General features: G+C 39.4%; 1 protein-coding gene across 1 annotated transcript; it reads right to left on the reverse strand.

Annotated features, from left to right (window-relative positions):
• Positions 1-1,586: 1,586 nt before the first annotated feature.
• LOC144642265 (uncharacterized) lies at positions 1,587-18,200 on the reverse strand. Its single transcript, XM_078501243.1, has 20 exons — positions 18,113-18,200; positions 17,778-18,014; positions 17,084-17,140; positions 16,308-16,426; positions 14,668-14,865; positions 13,551-13,761; positions 12,646-12,956; positions 11,704-11,932; positions 11,433-11,456; positions 10,633-10,969; positions 9,150-9,494; positions 8,630-8,656; positions 8,195-8,384; positions 7,298-7,477; positions 6,452-6,530; positions 6,187-6,311; positions 5,177-5,326; positions 4,357-4,525; positions 3,403-3,596; positions 1,587-2,533 (listed from the first exon to the last, which is right to left on the reverse strand). Exons 1-20 carry the CDS (start codon positions 18,198-18,200, stop codon positions 2,255-2,257), a joined length of 3,549 nt encoding a protein of 1,182 aa, XP_078357369.1. The 3' UTR covers positions 1,587-2,254.
• Between the last annotated feature and the right edge of the window lie 116 nt (positions 18,201-18,316).

Below are 18,316 nucleotides of genomic sequence, written 5' to 3' on the forward strand. Positions count from 1 at the left end.
GGACGATTAGAAAAACGAAGCGACGTTTTAAGTTTGCATGAATTTTCTTCCCCTGGTATATGTTGTTGGGGTTTTTGTCGGGGTTTTTTTGTTTTTTTTTTTCTTTTTGTGTTTTGTTTTTTTTCAGCGTAACGCATGAATATTATTTAGTATTGGACAATTTGACCAGGCGCGGTCATTTGAATCGGTCGAATAAAATCGATTTATAGTGAATAAAAGAATTATCAAACTGGAAAGGAGTCAAGTTTTTAACAAATAAAAGGCGCCGAATAGGGTGTTCTTTTAAAGTCAACATATCTTGTCAAATGCCAGTCTTTCGTTTTTCAATAAACCCACGAGTCCTCTAAATACAGTAGTTTGCTTTAATATTCGTTAAAACATCTTCATTTTGGCGCGCTTGCAGCCAAGCTGAAATTCATAACAGTTTTTCTCACAGTAAAACATAATAACTGGGCGATCTTTCATATGCAGATTCACCCGATAAAAGAAGACATCTTAGCTGGAAAAACATGCAAAATTAATTTCTTGTTCCAATTTTGAATGGAAACGTAGTCGAAGCCTGCTTCACAACATTAACAGGCATTTGTATGTGGTATGTGGTAATGCTTTAATACCACACAGTCGAACCAACCGTCTGTAGTTAACGTTCTGATGCTTTTTTGAAAGAAATATCTCTTATTTAATATTTAACGTGTTCCCCTCATATGTGCCACTATTATTAAATGGCAGCACAGTCACTATTGATATAGATTATACCTATCACATTTCCAGACTAAATAAAATTGTCCAAAAATTTATCAGCTAATGACAAGATCAAAAAACGCCGATCTCCCTTTTACCAACTAATCACGTGCAAACGTCTGGGTTAATTGCTGGATGAGGTATCGCATCCTGCCTCAGATGTATTCTTACAAAATATGTTATTTACATTTACTAGCTACAGTGGAATCTCGATTTAACGAACCTCTATATAACGAAGTCCTCGGTTTAATGAACGATATTCTTCAGCCCAGCCAAAGTTACAGTAAAATGCATGGAATAGATCCTCGATATAACGAACCTCGATATAACGAAGTCCTCGTTATAACGAACGCAATCCGGAAGCCCAAACGTAAAATGTACCTCGATATAACGAATTTCAGTAAACAAGCGACAAAAAATGAATGTATAACAGACCAACAAGGAAAAAAAAAAAAAAAAACAAGGATGAAAATTATTTAATCGTAACAGGAAAACAACTTCAAAGACATATGTCCATACCTATTTAGACATTAGGCATTAAAGCACAAATGTTGTTTTTGACAGATAATCAGATCATTAAATGCTGGGTAGTGCAACATCACAGCGTGAAAACAATTATTAACTATACCTCGATATAACGAACATTTTGGTTGTTTTTCCGCAAATTCGTTATATCGAGGTATTCGATATAACGTACCCTCGATATAACGAACAAATTTCGCCAGTCCCTTGGCACTTCGTTAAATCGAGGTTGAGTTGTTTTTTTTTTTTTTCACAGTAGGTTTCACTGTAGTTACAACACGACAAAGGCAATCAACCAGTCGGGATGCTCTATTGCAAACAAGCATGGTGCAGCAAATCTTTTATTTAGCCGTCGTTTATCAATTCTTACCAATTTACAAGAAATGACATATCAAAAGTCAAAGAAGTCGGGAAAATTCAAGCCACAAATATAAATTACAAAAGCATCACTCGTATCGGTATACAGATGCAAAACAAAAGACGTTTCGAGTTAGCTGTTGCCAATATTTACATATAGTTTAAGTAGACGATAAAAGCTTTTACAACAAATAAATAATAAAGTAAGTGAACTATTAAAGATAATGATTGGAAATAACACCATAAAATGGAACGAAAAACGCTTTATAGCAATTACCATGCCTTATACTGGAGAAGAAAATCGAATTCGTATTGAAAAAGAGAAAAACAACCTCCAGTGTATAGCAGATGTTTATTACTAAGTTAACATTAATTCATCGCATACCACTAAATAAACTGCTTCACAAGAAATATTAGACAAAAACATTACGAACAAATAAGAACTACATTACGCAAAGCTTTTTTATCAAAGTATTTGAATCCCCTTTTAATTCATTAATTCTGATCAAAAGTATACATGCACCCAAACACGTAAACGCTGTGTTTCTTAGCAACCACACAGCAAAATATAAATTAAATGCCGACTTAAGTTTCTCTTGATTTCAACGCAAAACACTTAATTCACGTGAGATGTTCAAGTAAATTTCACATTCTCATCGGCTTCTTCATCTTTCTGCCTTCCTTCATTTAAACGCAGCACTAAATTTTTAATTTCCGTCAACATCTTCCACTGATCGTCAAGTTGTTGTTGGAATTTTCGTGCCTGTCCAATCCTGTCCTCTTCTATGTCTGCCATGTATTCTCTCAGTTTATGATGCTGTTTTTGCACGTAGTCCATCAATTCATGCTCTGTACCAGGACCCTTGATGGAACGATACTGGACCATGATGCCGCTGCTGTCACGCGGGCACATCTAAATGATGTCAACACTTGATTAGATTTCACTTACATAGTAAGCAACGCGTGAATTTCATCTATCCCTAGTGGATTCTGATAAAGGAAACCTTAGTAAAATAGAACTTCGTCGACAAAAAAGTTTTTTAAGGGCACACCCTGGTCAGATGCTACATTGTTAATGCGTTCGAGCAGTATGTTACTATAATTATCTCGTCGAGGTACACTCATGGAATCCTTAATTACCTCCTTATGTTTGCAGTGCATGGCTTCATAAAGCCTTCTCATTTTTGCACGGTTTTTACAATTTCTCAATGAAAAACAAATAGGCAGATAACTTACATTTTAAAGAAATTGAAAAACTATCAACACTGATTAATCACCTAGCAACAGTGCAGTAATGTTTGAGTGTTTTATGACATAACTGATGGAACCAGAGAGGACAATTAAATTAAAATATAAGAACTATAAGAACGTTGAGCGTATGCAGATTTTTTCCCTGTGATGATGATCGAACAGATCGAAAACGTTTAGCATCAATTTTAACAGCCTTTACCTTAAGTTTTATTTTTTAACTTTTTATCGGCGAAATGTATATATGACAATTAAATTGTTTGCTTGGATAAAAATATGTTGATTTCTCACACACATTTAAACTGATTTTTAAAAGTTTTCGTAAGCACAGCCATGTAAATAAGTTAAGGTTGTTCCTAAAATAGTTGATTGGAAGTCTAATCAAATCAGAAAGAGTGCTTCATCGTCAAATACTTAATAGCCCGAGCCTAACACTGTTCTCCTTTTTTTGTTCAAAAAGCTAAGCTATTACGGTATTTTAAGACAAGAAACATTTTTAAGAACTTACACCACCTAACACACGAGTTTACATACCTTGACAAGCACATGAATTCCTTCGTATCCCAGAGAAATGAAGGGAAACAATATGGTCTGACCTGTAGTGTACTCCATTGAAGCACGTGCTACCTCTTTGCCGTTCAAGGAGAACACAATGGTAATAGAGCCGTTTTTTACGTCATCAAAATCCACTTCACAGGTGATGAGATCACCACGGTACGCCATGGCGCCTACAAATAAAATTACTGCTATCAGTAAACTAACCTAGTGATCACCAAGTAAGGGAGCGAAAATGACATTACGCCGCGTAATGTCTGCCGGCCGCAATGGAATAATAAATCCCACTTTGCACTAGTTTGACAGGTAACATTTTCCGATCATGAGGGCATTTCTTCCCGCGACCACAACGCTTTTCAGTTTGAACTTGTTTGAATCATGAGTGAGGTAAAGTTCAAACTGTTCGTGAATTAAAACCCATGAAATTTAAATCTAAAATTTCACGTGTGCGGTTATAAAAGAAACTTAAACAAGGCACCATTTCCGAAACAAAAAACAGCTTCAAAGTATAGGTCGTGGAAAACGCGGACACATTGCTGTCGACACAAATGTTGATCGATCAATAGTCGTTTCTGGAAAACTGCCCACCACCCCCCCTACCTACAACACTGACTCCTTGGGAAGGGTTGGGGAGGGGGGGGGAGTAGAAACGACTATTGATCCCAAATGTTCACTGTTTGCCCACGCGCGTTTGTTGCGGACACAAATTGCGTCCGAGACACAAAATTTTTTTTTTATTTTTATTTTTTCATAAACATTGTGCGACTTCAACAAATGTTTCCCAGTTTGCGCAGCTTGGAAACAAAACAATAATCTCGTGTCTGGTTGTTTTTTTTTTTTTTTGTTTCGCCCAAGTAGCATCATCTCGAGTAACATCGTGTCCGCAACAATGTGTCCTCGTTTGTCGCGGGCCTTATCAAGTTGATTCGTTACCTCCCACTTCTCTCCCCAGCTCATCGCAGCCACGTTCAAATATTCTCCCGTCGTCCACGTGATAGCCGACCGTCCCACCCACCCAGCCAGGCATCATGTGGCAGTTGTATCTTTCATACACAACTCCCACTCCGATAATTCGCCTCTCGCCACTCTCCTGAATCAGGCCCTGGAAAACAACGGCAGGTTCAGTTGTATGGTTTTTTCTTGAGACCTTCCAACACATATAATGTTGGATTATAAGTTTTTTTGCACACTTTAATGGATCAGTCATATCAAGGATCTGTTGTTGGCCGTTGACAAATACCGACACTTATTTATAGTTAACAATTATTCAACGAAGTGGAGGTGAATCCACCACATTCACCGACACTGAGGTGAATAATTGTTGTAGTATATATCACAGAAGTTGAATACCTAGCGGACCAAAACAACACTTTCGGTAAACAAAGCGACGCGCGAAGGTAGTTTGTTTCTCTTTAGCTGCTCGGAGGTGAGTAGTAATTTGCTAATCACCTCCGAGTTAACCAATCAGCGCGCGCGAAAAGTACTATTTACATGTGCGGTATATACTAATGTGGATTATATCGTTGTTTTACGTTACAGGCAACCTCAGGGAAGAAGAAATCGAAGAAAAACTATCGAGGAAGTTAGGAAGAACATTGCGGTTAGGATTAGGTTAGGGTAGACCAACAGCGCTGATATTCTCCATGAGTTGTTGACCATCTAAACAAAATAGGAATCCACCGATATATAAGTGTACACAAAAACAAGGAAATGTTTATGTATTGGAGGGAATGTCATCTAATTAAGATCTTACCTCAATCCGAGGTACCTCTGGTGTGAATGGCATCAAGTATCTCGCGCCATGAACACTTTTGGGCTGTTTTCCTTTGCAGACATCGCAAAAATCGGGTCCCTTGTATGTCAACAGGCAGCCGTCAATACCGATCCCCAGCGACTCCCACGCCTAAAATGTTATAACCAACAAAATCGCACTGAGGGCAAGTCTCTCTTGGCTGATAACATTTGCACGCATCAAATTTTTATCGGCTTAAAAAGTCCACACTTAAACCAGCAAATAAGTCAAAAGGGAAAATTAAAACAACGAAACAGTTAACCAACTCGAAGCTATCCATTGAAATGGAACGATGCAAATAGACAAAGCTGCCATTATCGACACTTTTTAAGAAAATTTTGCTCCCCAAAATTACAACCACCCGAAGATGGGAGGTTATCTTGTGCTCACATGTGCTTATAGACCGCGTTTCAACTAACACTGAGAAACCTCAAGTACATTTTTAACAAAGGTAGACAGGCCTAAACCCAGAGTGACAGAGTTTCAAGACCCCAAGGAGATTGAGTTTACCACCCTTCGTTATTATTATGGAATGTTAGTTTTGATGATCCATGTGCTTCCTGTGGAAATAAGTTTGAAGTCACCGTTTCACCGTTGCAGTGGACAATTTACCAGAGCATTGCAATCGAACGTCATGGTCCTTCGAACCGGAAAATAAAAAAACAGGATACGAGTACACGCGCAAAATCCAAAAATATTTCCCCGAGGAAAATGGCGCATGGCGCTGAGAAGTTTAGACTTCAGGCCTCGGATAAAATTGTACGCGAGATGTCCAATCTCAATTCTGCAACTCCACGTTCTGACCCAAAAAGACAGGGAACTCACGGCCATTTGACCATTAACTGCGACTTTGCTCCTCGTTTTTACGAATTTTAAAATAAACCTGTTCTGTCCATACATCAAAATATAACCCCTAAACGCTTTGGAAAATGAAAACAATGTTCCAAGAATCTAGAATAAGGAGAACGTACGCTTGCGCCCGTAATCAATTTCTCCCGTTCGCTGCCTCGCTGTCGGAACACTTGCCGGACGATCTGACTAGCCATTCGTCGACTTCCATCAGTTTCGTGGAGCAAGTGATCCATCTTTCTCTCATCTGAAGATAGCAAAGAGAATACATGGAGCTCAGATCAATCTAACTGATAACAAGTGAAAGAAAATTCGAGAGTGGCTGGATAATAGAATGACCATTACAAATTGTTTGTATTTGTTGGTGAATCCAGTAAGTCATCTCACCTGTCAGTGGAAATGAATAGCCATATGTCGCAAAGTAAATCGTTTCCAATTTCTTCACCACTTTATCCAAAGCAGTTTTCTGTTAAAATTAGACAAGCCTTAATCAAAATACAATTGCTTAAGCGAACACACTAAACATGCCTTCAAATATCACCATGCAAAAAGTGGTTTAACTGTTCACGGAAATATTCTAAATATTTTTATCTGATATTGTCCCAGGCTCACTGTTAAATTTATTGCTGCTGCTGTTGATGGTTGTTGATTTTATGTTGTTTGTTCGTTTGTTGTTTATTTGTTTAGGTGATTTTAGACTTGTTTATTTGGTTGTTTATTAGTTGTTAGTTAATTTGTTTGGGTGGTTGTTTGGTTTGTTTGTTGGTTTGGCTGGTTGGCTGGTTAGAAGGTTGGGTGGGTGGTTGTTTGTTTTGTTTGTTTTTGTTGGCTTGGTTGGTTGGTTGATTAACTGGTTGGTTAGTTGGTTGGTTGGTTGTGGTTGTTGGTGTTGTTTTTGTTGTTTTTTTTTGTTTTTTTACTGGTTGGTTAGTTGGTTGGTTGGTTGACTGGTTGGTTAGTTGGTTGGTTTGTTTGGTTGGCTGGTTGGTTGTTTGTTTGTTTGGTTGTTTGTTGGCTTGGTTAGTTGGTTGGTTACCGGCCAACGAAGCAGACAAACAAACAAACAAACAAACAACCAGCCAACAAGCCAACCAACCACGCCAACAAACAAACAACCATCCAACAAACCAGTCAGTCGATTCGTTTAGTCGGTCGGTCGGTTGACTGGTTGGTGGATTGATTGGTTTGGTTGGTTAGCTGGATGACTTATGCTGCTGTTAAAATGTAACTTACCCGTCCGCTCTCGTTTAAGTCCGATTCATCAAACTTCATACAGACACACTTTCGACACCGTTTGCATATTGCCATTAGCGGGATAGACACGAGATTGAAAGGGACTGGTACCGGGTGATAGGAGCTGTAAGTCTTGATCGTAATGGCCTTTTTGAATGACCATTCCTTGAGAGAATTTTCCTGAAAGGGGCAGAACAATGAGCCCATTTTTCTGATACGAGATATCAAAGCTTAAACAATTAATTAAAACGTATATCATGACAAAGTCGGGAGTTAGAAAGGCGTGATGTACATTTACGATCTTGGAAACTATTAAACGTTTTACTCAAATCTTTCGTTAGTCTAGGATGCTTAGCTTCTCGATTCCTGCTGTCGCCTTGCAAACTTTGTTAATTAATTTATACGGTATAAAAGCAGAAGAATAATTTTTCAAACGCTGGTTTTCACATGCTTCTGATGTTATACTTCTGGGACAGGTTGTTCCAGGCCGATTAACTTTCAGGTTAGGAAGTTCAAAGTTTAATTTCTCTAGTACAAAAGTGTTTTTCATCGCTAATGTTTAGCGATGTTTTTAAGAGTAACAAACCTTACTGAAGAGTTATAAAACTAAAATATAAATCAGTCGCCCTTATCTTGGACTAGCTTAATCGTACATTGATCAATTGGGCCATGGTGTTCATCTTTCAAACACCGTTCATCAAGAAAGCATGAACATTTTTAATCGCACTAAAGCTGGGTTGGCGCTTAAGTGTACCTTATCGCATTCAAAAGAAATATTTGAACTTGTATAATAATAATAAGACATTAAATATATTGTGAATTGTTAGAAATGACGTTTCAAGGACATAGCTGATTGATTTGGCGAGACTGACAGATTCAGCGCAAATTAGTAATTACCTGAACTCGTTGATATGTGTTGGAAAGCAAAGCAATCATCATATTAACAAGAAGAACAACTCCCATAATCAGGAACAAACTGTACAGCAGGTAAACCAGGGTAACCGACGGATGGTCGACAGAATCTATTGAATCCAAGTCTGCTAGCCCCAGTAATGACCAAGCAAGGTGTTTCGCCATAATCCACCAACTGTAAGCACAATCGGACAATGGATTAGATCTGGTTTCCACTGAAAAACCCCCTTCTTTTTTAAAATACATTTATACACACTAGCAACCTGGTACTGAGTAGAAAAATAAAAATTAAAAAAAAATAATGTTTATATATATTCGTTGTAAACGGTACAAGAGACTTAACTTTTTTTATTTCATCCAAGGGGCGGGAAAGCTAGCTATGACATTATAATACGCCCGGGTTGTAACTAGTTTACTCACCAGGTAAAGCCATCCTCAGCACATGCCCTAAAAAATGCAACAAGAAGTTAGTAAGCAATCTTGCACGGCGTCAAAACCAGCAAATCTGTGTTTTGGGTATTACTAAAAATGGTTACAAATTGGATGAGATACACGGGAGAAGTTATCCTGCCAAGCTGGCAGTACTTGGATAGAACAATTCTATTTTTCCGACGACCACATCCATATCATGTGATAATGTTCAGCTACTATAGTCTTAAAGAATTCAATAGGGTAAAAAGAACGGCTGTACATGAAGCCTGATACTATAGACATCCATGAAAATGTAAAGAAATGCTCTTGATACCTCTATAGCTACCGCTGTAGTTCGCTTTAGATCGGCGCTTCTAAATTATGCGCGTGCATCGATTTTTTTTTTAAATTGAAACCTGTGTAGAATACTTATGGGTCAGGTATGCACAGAAACAAAAGTTATAAAGAGGCAAAAGTTATACATTTAGAAAGTTGTAAAACGAGACAAAACCCTCAGTTCTGTACTCACAAGTCTTCATCAGATTTTGAATAAGATTTCTCAGCCACATAAATCTTTGTCATGGCTAGTGAAAACGCCAGAATCGTCGCCAGAAACTGCCAAAATATCGCCAGGACATCCCACATAATGAAGAACAAAGCAATTTGTATGGCTCCCATTCCTCGCATGCACTCCATCACGTGACCGAAGGCCCTCAGTGTGAGAAACATCGCAATAAGACCGTAAAAATAGCCAGCCACAGCCAAGGGCCTGTTGTCAGACACTTCAGTGGACGTACTCCATGTGATCATGCGCAGAGTGAATGTGATGACGTAGAAGACGAGAATAATGAAATCGAGCATATTCCAGCGATCACTGAAAGAAGACGACAGTAATTCATTTTTTTATTTAACCTTTTTGTTTGCAAAGTCTTGCAATTATCCACTTCTTATTACAACATCACTACCTATCAATCAATCAATCAATCAATCAATCAATCAGTCAATCAATCACTGACTGTCGGTATCACTTTCTATTGGGGAGAAGTAATGGCGCTGCGCTGAGAGCGTTCGGCACCTACCAATGTGGCCCGAGTTCGATTCCCGGAGCTGGGGCCAATTGTGAATTTATTTTTGGTTCCCTTCCTTCTTTCAAGGGTTATTCTCCGGGCTCTCCGGTTTTCCTCTCTCCACAAACACTTTCAAATTCCAGTTCTATCGGGAACAGTGGATGAAGAGCCACTCTGCGGAAATGGCACTAGAAATACTCATTCATTATCACTTTATTTATTTACATCATATAGTAAGGATAAAGATGTTTTTGAAAATCCAAACGCTCAGGACTTAACTGTACTAAATCGTTCTTCGAATGAAATCTGATCATGTTCACCATTTAGATTTTTTGACCCGCCATCTTGGATAGATGAGCACATGGCCTACACAGAATACATCATTTCTTCACTTTTTAAAGGCCAATTTAAATACAGCTAAGAGAAGTAAATATGGCTGCCCGTAAACGCCCGTGTATTACGAAATGCGGCAGTTTAGTGTCAGCTTTTCCTTTCAAGGGGAAGATTCTCTCTCTTAGCCTTCAGTCGAATGTTGTAGTTATAATGTTATAATGTTATCGATATCTTGTTGCTGTGGCCAAAAGGGAACAATGCAAGCATCACTGACAATATATGTTGAATCATCAATTTATTAAACGACTTAAATATAAGTAAAAGCGATTTTCGATTGAGTGTCGTAAAACCAAACCCAAAGTAATGGCTCTGGCCAATCACAAAGGACACAGACAATCTAGTGAAACAATGAACACTCGAAGCAAATGCATGTAACCGGCACGAAGCGCGGGAAAACGTGCGCAAGTGAGTCACGATTGGATTTGGCTTAACCCCTGATTGGTTGAGGAAGTGGTGCGAGTTTTCTCAACCAATTACTATGCGTAGTGCAAAACCAAAGAAAAAGTTAAATGATTTTGACACTCAAGTACAATCCGCCCAAATAATACATACCTAAAGTAATTAGAAAACCTCTTCATTACAACATTTTCATCCGATGACGTTGCCCCATTCTTTTCATCAACGGGTGTACACACTTCGTAGGTCGACCCATGAAGTGATTTGTGGCGGCTTTGTCTTTTTCTCCCGTGTTTTGTACCGCTCATGAACTGGTCAAACTCCGTTAAGATGCGTCCAAGAAAGAAAATCAAAATGACCCATTCTAAGCGACTGAAGGCAACAGTTGATGGCGAGAGACAAATGGCGAAGTGAAGGCCGAGAAGGGTAAGGTAGCTTAGCGTGTCACGAAAAAAGATGAAGTAAGGAGTGGTGAAGTAGTCCAGGTACTTCTCTGCAATAAAAAAACGATAACTGTGTCAAAAAGGCTAAAGATACTACAAAGTACTGAAAGTAAGATGACAGCTAAAAGAGGGGACTAGAGCACCCCATGTTGAGTTTTTTTAAGCTACTCGCTATATATTGCCAAATATATATTGCCAATAACAGCAAACATTGCATTATTAACTCTCTATGTAGCCAATCAGCGAATCACTGCTCAGTATTTAATTTTCCCCCTTCACTTTACTCAAGAATACTGTCCGGTAGTCTGAAAAGGAAGTAGTGAGCGATAGTCTAGGGTTTGGTGCTTTTTTACGCCAATATTCTGTGAAAGCAAAATTGGATAGCAAAGGAAAATCAGATTGCGCAGTACAGCAGACTTAAAGTAAAACGTATGCCGCTAGCAAGGCCTTACTGACTCGTAGAACAACTAGAAAAACTACAAGAAAACACATAAACTGCGCTTGTATTGTTACCATAAATGTCCTTTCCTTCCACATCTGTAAAATAAAAAAGAAAAATGGCGCCAAGTCAGTTAAAACATGAAAATTTCTGATCACTCATAAATGGTTATAACCGAGTCCCTGCATAGAATCCGACATTGTCATCTAAAAGCTACTCTAAAATTCGAGAGAAAATAAAGTTTATGTATGTATGTATGTATGTATGTTAAAGGTCGTTAGCAAGAAGACAACGTGAGGAACGTGGAGAGTTGAAGGCCTTTTTAAAATAAAGATCGCCATTTACCTTGTACGATAGCTTTCCCTAATTTCCTCGGTGATTCGTATTCTCCAAAGTGAAGGGCGGTAACATTCTTGCTAGCCATCTCGTTTAGTTCTGATAGTTTGGCGTGTTCTCCAATACCAACTGGAACAACTTTAACACCCAGCGCCTTCAGCTCGTCGAGTAAGGGTGTCAGCGGTTTGTCTCGAGCACCAACCATGTTGAGCGTGTCATTAACAAATACGACAAGTATCTAGCGTAAAATACAATCAGTACTTCAGCGATTCACTGTATTGTTCAAAAACAAAAAAATACGAGCAACTTCATTGGTCACGGAGTCCTAAATCGTTAAGGACCAGGACCGTGAAAACGGTGTTGAAATGTGGCATGTAATTGTCTACTACCGAGAAGTCAATGTTTGGGTGTACTTTTGGAAAAGGATACCTAAAGAAAGGAGCAAAGGAAGCAGTAATTCCCGAAACTAGTGTCCAGTTTGGAGCCACTATCTGGGTCAGTAATAACTGCGAACGCCGGCCAGCACTTTACCCTGTACAGCACAACCGAAGTGCAATTGAAATGTTCAAGTGGATTTATAGCATACGATGGGAATTCTGCTTAGACAGAAAAAAAAAGAAAAAAAAGGAAATGGAATACTTATTTTGTAGGTGATAGGCCCCGTCGTTCGCTTCACCGCAACAAGGATTTCGCACCATGTTCCCCATTTGCCGCATTTATTTAATAGAAAAAATGAAAACAGGATCGTACCTTACAGATGAATGTTTCACCTCATAACTTCAACTTGATCAGTTTCGTGCATAAGGCAAGGAAAAACAGCAAACAGTACGACCTTAAAATTTACCTTCTTTGTTTTTATCATTTATCAGATTCACTTCACAGCAGTGAGACTGAAACCTCTAGAAACAAGTTACATTACATAATTAATTGATAGCAAAAGTACAACTTTACCTTCTTTGCATCTTTTCGAACTTTTGAACTTTTAAATGAATCGCGAGCAGCACACAGGTCTTCGTAAAGCTGAGGAATCGAGCCAGACTTCTGCACTTCCTCCACCTTCTTAAGCAACGTAGCCTTACTTGGGCAAACCACTTCAAAGTTAATGTTCCCAAGTGCATCGTTCTCATCTCGTAGAATCAAACAGTAATTAACAGAGTGGTAGCCATATTTGTGAATAATGTAACTGACTGTCCTCTTTATCAAAGTAAATGCCTCTTCTGTGGTATCTTTGGACAGCGTCACAACAAAACAAACCTCAGTTTCTGAAAATAATCAGAGAGTAATTATATTACTTGAACAGCGGTTTCTGGGATGTTTGGTTGGCCGGGAGTTCAGTCCAAAATGAGGCAAAACAGAACTCAAAACAAAGACGTTGTTAAACCCAAACTTCAGTTTCGCTGATGGCTCACTTTTTGCCGGTTAACAAAACAACTTTCTGGCAAAGCGAGGGCCGTAACTAGCTAGAGGCAAGACGAGGCTCTTGCCTCGTCTAGAATCACTGTACAAAAAAAACTAAAAAAAGAAAACGTTTAGTTGCGAAAACAATTCTTAGTTGAACAAGGTTGACTTCGTTTCAGAAGAAATGCCTTGTAAAAATGCTGAAAATAGCGTTTTTTACATCTATACTTCAAAATTTGAGGTTCACGCCATCGGCGATCGCCGATTTTGCCTCGTCTATGCCAAAAGTCTGGTTACGGCCCTGAAAGCCAGCGAGGTAGCAGTCTATTCCACAGGTTTCTGTTTTGCATTCGTTCTGCATGCTCAACGAACATAAAAATTGCTTGAAGTCTGTCTTTCTAAGTATTAGAAGTATGCATACCGATTACAACACTGAGTAAAGAAGCGTTGTCACCAACCTCTCGTTTTCCTCCAAAGCTGTTTGATCAAATGAAAAACAAAGAAACAGGCAAAGAGAAAGGGAAACAAGAAGATGTCGAGCACAGGCCACAGGTTGAGAAAAAAATATCCCCAGCGGCTAGGACTCGTCCATGGTTCCTTCCGTACTGAGGTAAAGGAGCGGTACCATCTTGAATTAAGTAAGTTGTACACAACAGGGTGAGAGAGGAACTGTAAAAATGAAAAAAAACATTTTCTTGTGATTAGTTAGGTAATTATTCAGAAAGACTGAAACTAGCATTAATCGTTTCTGTCATACAGAACGCATCACACTGGACTCATACTGCATTTGAGCACGCATGTATTAGAACGTTCTGGGGGAAAAATAAGCTCTCACGTAACGGGACGTACCAACACTATAATTCTCTCCAAGTCTCTTCAATTATCTTTTTCAGAAGTTACCGCACACTACTAAGCCAATAGTAGCCCTTCTATAAGGTAAACTGTAGAATTTGGTTTGTGAGGTGGAACTTTTACCGCACACCCACAACATGATCTCGTAAAACACACTTGTAGATGATCAACAAAAGAAGAATAACCAATTAAATTCTAAGATAAACTAAAGAGTTGGACTAAGAAACCAAACAAGAACCCGGTGTAGGTGGGGCACACCGATAGTTTTGATTCCCAAACAGCCTACTCTGAGAAACGGAACTGAGACAACCCGAACGTCTCTTACGATCTAGACAGTAGAAAAAACTACTAGAAACCAAGGAACTGCGAGTGTGGGTAAGAGCAATGGACTATAAACCTAAAAGTAACCTTGAACAACCTTGGTAACTGAAACACTTTACAACACATGCCCATATTTTTAACTTTTTGGAGAAGGATGTCCCCCAACCCACTTACAGAAAGGTATCTTTGGGCCCTAACGAAATGTACTCCTAGGTGTTGGTTTATAAACTTCAGTCATCATCATGATGACAGGTCAACAATTTCTGGCGATTATCCATCAAATTACACAAGTCCTCTGTCCTCCCCTACCCTTCTCCATAACCACCTCTTCAAAAAATAACGGTCTCTTTAAGTAGCCAAAAATTCATGCGTAAAGCAAATTATATTATTTTGATCTAGTACCTTCTTCTGCTCTGCATCTATGGCTTTGTCCACGACATAATCGAAACAACTTTGAAATGTATTCCTTGTATCGTTGTCGGATTTCAACGGGTTTATCAAAGCTGACGTATATTCATTCACGGAATTCACTAACGTTTCAATTTCGTCTTTCTCAGGGTTTACACCGCTGTCCGCTGAATTAGAGAGTATTTTATTCACCTATGGTAACGGAGAAAACAGAACAAAACAATCAAACTAATCAATAAAACAATAAGTAAACAAAGATTTGCTTTGTCTGCCTGGTTGTCTGTCTATCTGTGTGTTTAACTGAATAACGGACTTTCCATTTGCCAGTTCCGTCTACTACTTACTCTCTCCTCTCTGACTGACTGTCTGTCTGTCTGTCTGTCTATCTATCTATCTATCTATCTATCTATCTATCTATCTGCCTGTCTATCTGTCTGCCTGTCTGTCCGTCTGTCTGTCTATCTGTTTGTCTTTTAGTCTATCCGTACGTCTGTCTGTCTGTCTGCCTGCTTTACTACTTGTATGATTGTCTGCCTACCTGACTGACTGACTGACTGACTGACCGACCGACCGACCGACCGACCGACTGACTGACTGACTGACCGACTGTCAAAACTCTCCATAGGGTTTCCCCTTAGTTGTTACATGGCTCAAATGAAAAAAACACTGCGTTGGTAGGGAACAATACAACATTATCTTGCCTTTATAAAATCTTTCCCTGGTGGAAAACGAACAATTTGGAGATTTACGAGGTTAGTATTAAGCATAGGCGTACGAGGCGGGGGGGCGAGGGGGAGCTGCAGCCCCCCCAGTGCCGAAATTTTTCGGGCAAAATGCTTAGAATTCGGGCAATTGGCCCAGAGAAAAAATAGAAAATAAGCAGACAAATCTCATTATTACGTTCCAAAAGAATTACATCAACAGAAAAAGTATTGGAAATATACAGAACTTTGTGGTTCAAAAGTCTAAATTTCTCATTTATCTGCTTTCGTTTCCTCTCGCAAATTGCTTTAATCAAGTTCGATTTCTCTTGCAAGTTCGGCGTGACCCCTCAGTTCGATTCAGTTGCAATTATTTTGAAGTGAGTGGGAAATTGGCGAGGGCGACCAGAAATAGGATTTTCTAGAGCTTGAGCGTTTGCGCGTGGTGGATCCAGGTGAGTGTAAGACCTTAAAACAAAGCTGTTAAAAATGTGATGAAGCTAACGCTTTTGACTCAAATGTTTAGTTCTAAGGGCTAGCTCAGAACTTTCAACGAAATGTTTTAACCCATTTACCCCTGAATGTTTCAAACGCTTTCGTATAACTTTCAAGTGGGGCAAAAACAATGTAAATTGGCTCCCCCAAAATACTTTAATTTTTGCTAAACTAGAGTGAATAAATAAAATATTTCCGAAGAAAAAGGATTCATTTCATTGACATCTTCAAGCAATGCCACTAAATTAACTAAAGAGCTATCGTTTCCTTTAAATAAGCAGGCAAGGTTTGTATACAACTATTTCAATGCACGTTTTGTTGCCTCTTTATTCAGCTTTCAACGCATGTCTTTTTTTTCGGGCAATAAGGTCTCCGCCCCCCAGGTACGAAGGTGCCCGTACGCCTATGGTATTAAGCACCACCGCAACTAAGGCTCACCTCGAACGCTTTGAGCAAAGCGTTTGTCTTGCAGCTTGCAAGGATTTTCGGAGTAACTTGTTCCGCAATTGCATCATAGTCACCTTGCCTCAGACTTTCGTTAAGTTTCTTTTCCACATCTGAAAGTGCAAAGAGATCAAACGATTAATCTTGGATGGGCTCACAAACGATAACGTGAAACATGCTCATTTATTCAAACAGGTATTTTGTTTCACGAAATTCATGACAGACTTGAAATGGGTTATGACACAGTTGGGAAATTCGCCATACTATTAACCACTCACCACAGTATGTTTTGCTTGGTTTACGGTAGATCAGTGACAAACAGATTCACCACTCACCGCAGCATGTTTTGCTTGGTTTACGGTAGATCAGTGACAAACAGTTTCACGTGTCAACAGTAAAGGTAACGTGTAGTCAAGCTTAGTCATACGCATCCCCCCCCCCCCCCCCCCCCGAGGAAAACGAGAGGAAGGCATGGGACAATATGCGAGAAAAATAGAAAAAATGGGGCTAATTGAGGACACTGTAAATAGTGAAATAAATTTTATAAATCGACAAGAAACTTGTTAAAAACCCAGGGGGGAGGGGAGGACAAAGCGTGGAAGAGTTGAATTCGGGACTACCGAAGACAAATCCATCATGTGGCAGGGGGAGGAGGACTTGAACTTGGGACCTCCGGATCGCATCTCCAGCGCCCTAACCACTCGGCCACGCTACCTCAATGAACACAGAACGCTTTTAATTTTCTGACCAATATTTCCTCTTACACTCACCTAAGGCTTGAGATTCTTCGTTTGCTGTATAAATTCCCGGATGTTCATCTGCAGGATCTGTATGACAGTTAAGGAAAAAAAGCATAGTTGTAAAATAACACTTGGCTTTTAAACCAGAAACGAGGAGGGAAAGTACGGTTTTAGCGAGTTGTCTTTTTTTTATGAGCCGCAGATTTATAAACTTCTTAAGAGTGTGGATCTCACAGCATCATAAGTGGTTATCGCGTAGCTAAAAAATACGTAGCATATAACGAGCACTTCCATTGAAATATTTATGCGGATTGGCAAATAAGTTCTCATAACCAAATTGTAGCCTTGGAGAGGGAAGGGGGTGGCTGTACACAGGCTACGAAATTGTAAAAAAAAAAAAGAACTAAGGAGGCTTGGTGTAGTACAAAGGAAGGCTTCAACTATAATCATCATCATCATCATGTTTTTTACCCTCGGATTTCAGAGTAGCTTGTACAGCTAATATCTCCAAGCATTCAATAGTACACAGCCCGATACTTTAGTACCATACTAAACTATACTTTAGTACTATACTAAATTTTTGTAGCTTGTATACTTATAGCTTCAGCAAGCAAGAGCTGTTACACGTATACTGTGCTGCGAGGTAGATTTCACTGAGGATTTTGTTTTAAATTACACTGCCAGACCAGTCGCATTGGTCGTATATTTTTTAGCAGCTACTTACCAAATGCAGCAGGAAAGATCCCTTCCTCCAACTGTATCTCTTCGCTAACAATACAAGGATCCAGACAAATCCCTTCTGGGGAGATAATCGGGGAATTGTCATCAGTTAAGTCAGAATCACTCGAAATACTACGCGGGCGAACACGTTTTGCTTCGTGTTGAACGTCACGCGGTCGAGCGCGACTTTTCACTTGGTGTTGCACGTCACGCGGTCGAGCCCGACTTTCGCTTGGTGATGCACGTCACGTGGTCGGACTGATGTAACCTTACACGGAACGTCGTGCGACTCAGTTTGGGACGAGGGCATCGGTAGTGATTCTTCGATAGGCAAGTCACCTGGAAGAGATTCTTCGTTCTCTGAAGAACTGTTCTCATTTTCACAACTGCTGGCTTTGTCTGCTGGTCTTATAGGCTCGAGCTCCATTTCATTGCCCAAGCTATTACTAAAAATAAAAGAGAAAACATGAAAATAAATCAGCGAAAAAGTTTACTCTCAATCGCTAGTTACATGAAGTTACCATCATAAATCTAAACGAGTGC

Source organism: Oculina patagonica, chromosome 2 (assembly GCF_052425735.1).
Source record: "Oculina patagonica isolate OP01 chromosome 2, crgOcupat, whole genome shotgun sequence".
NCBI classification, from domain to species: Eukaryota; Metazoa; Cnidaria; class Anthozoa; order Scleractinia; family Oculinidae; genus Oculina; species Oculina patagonica.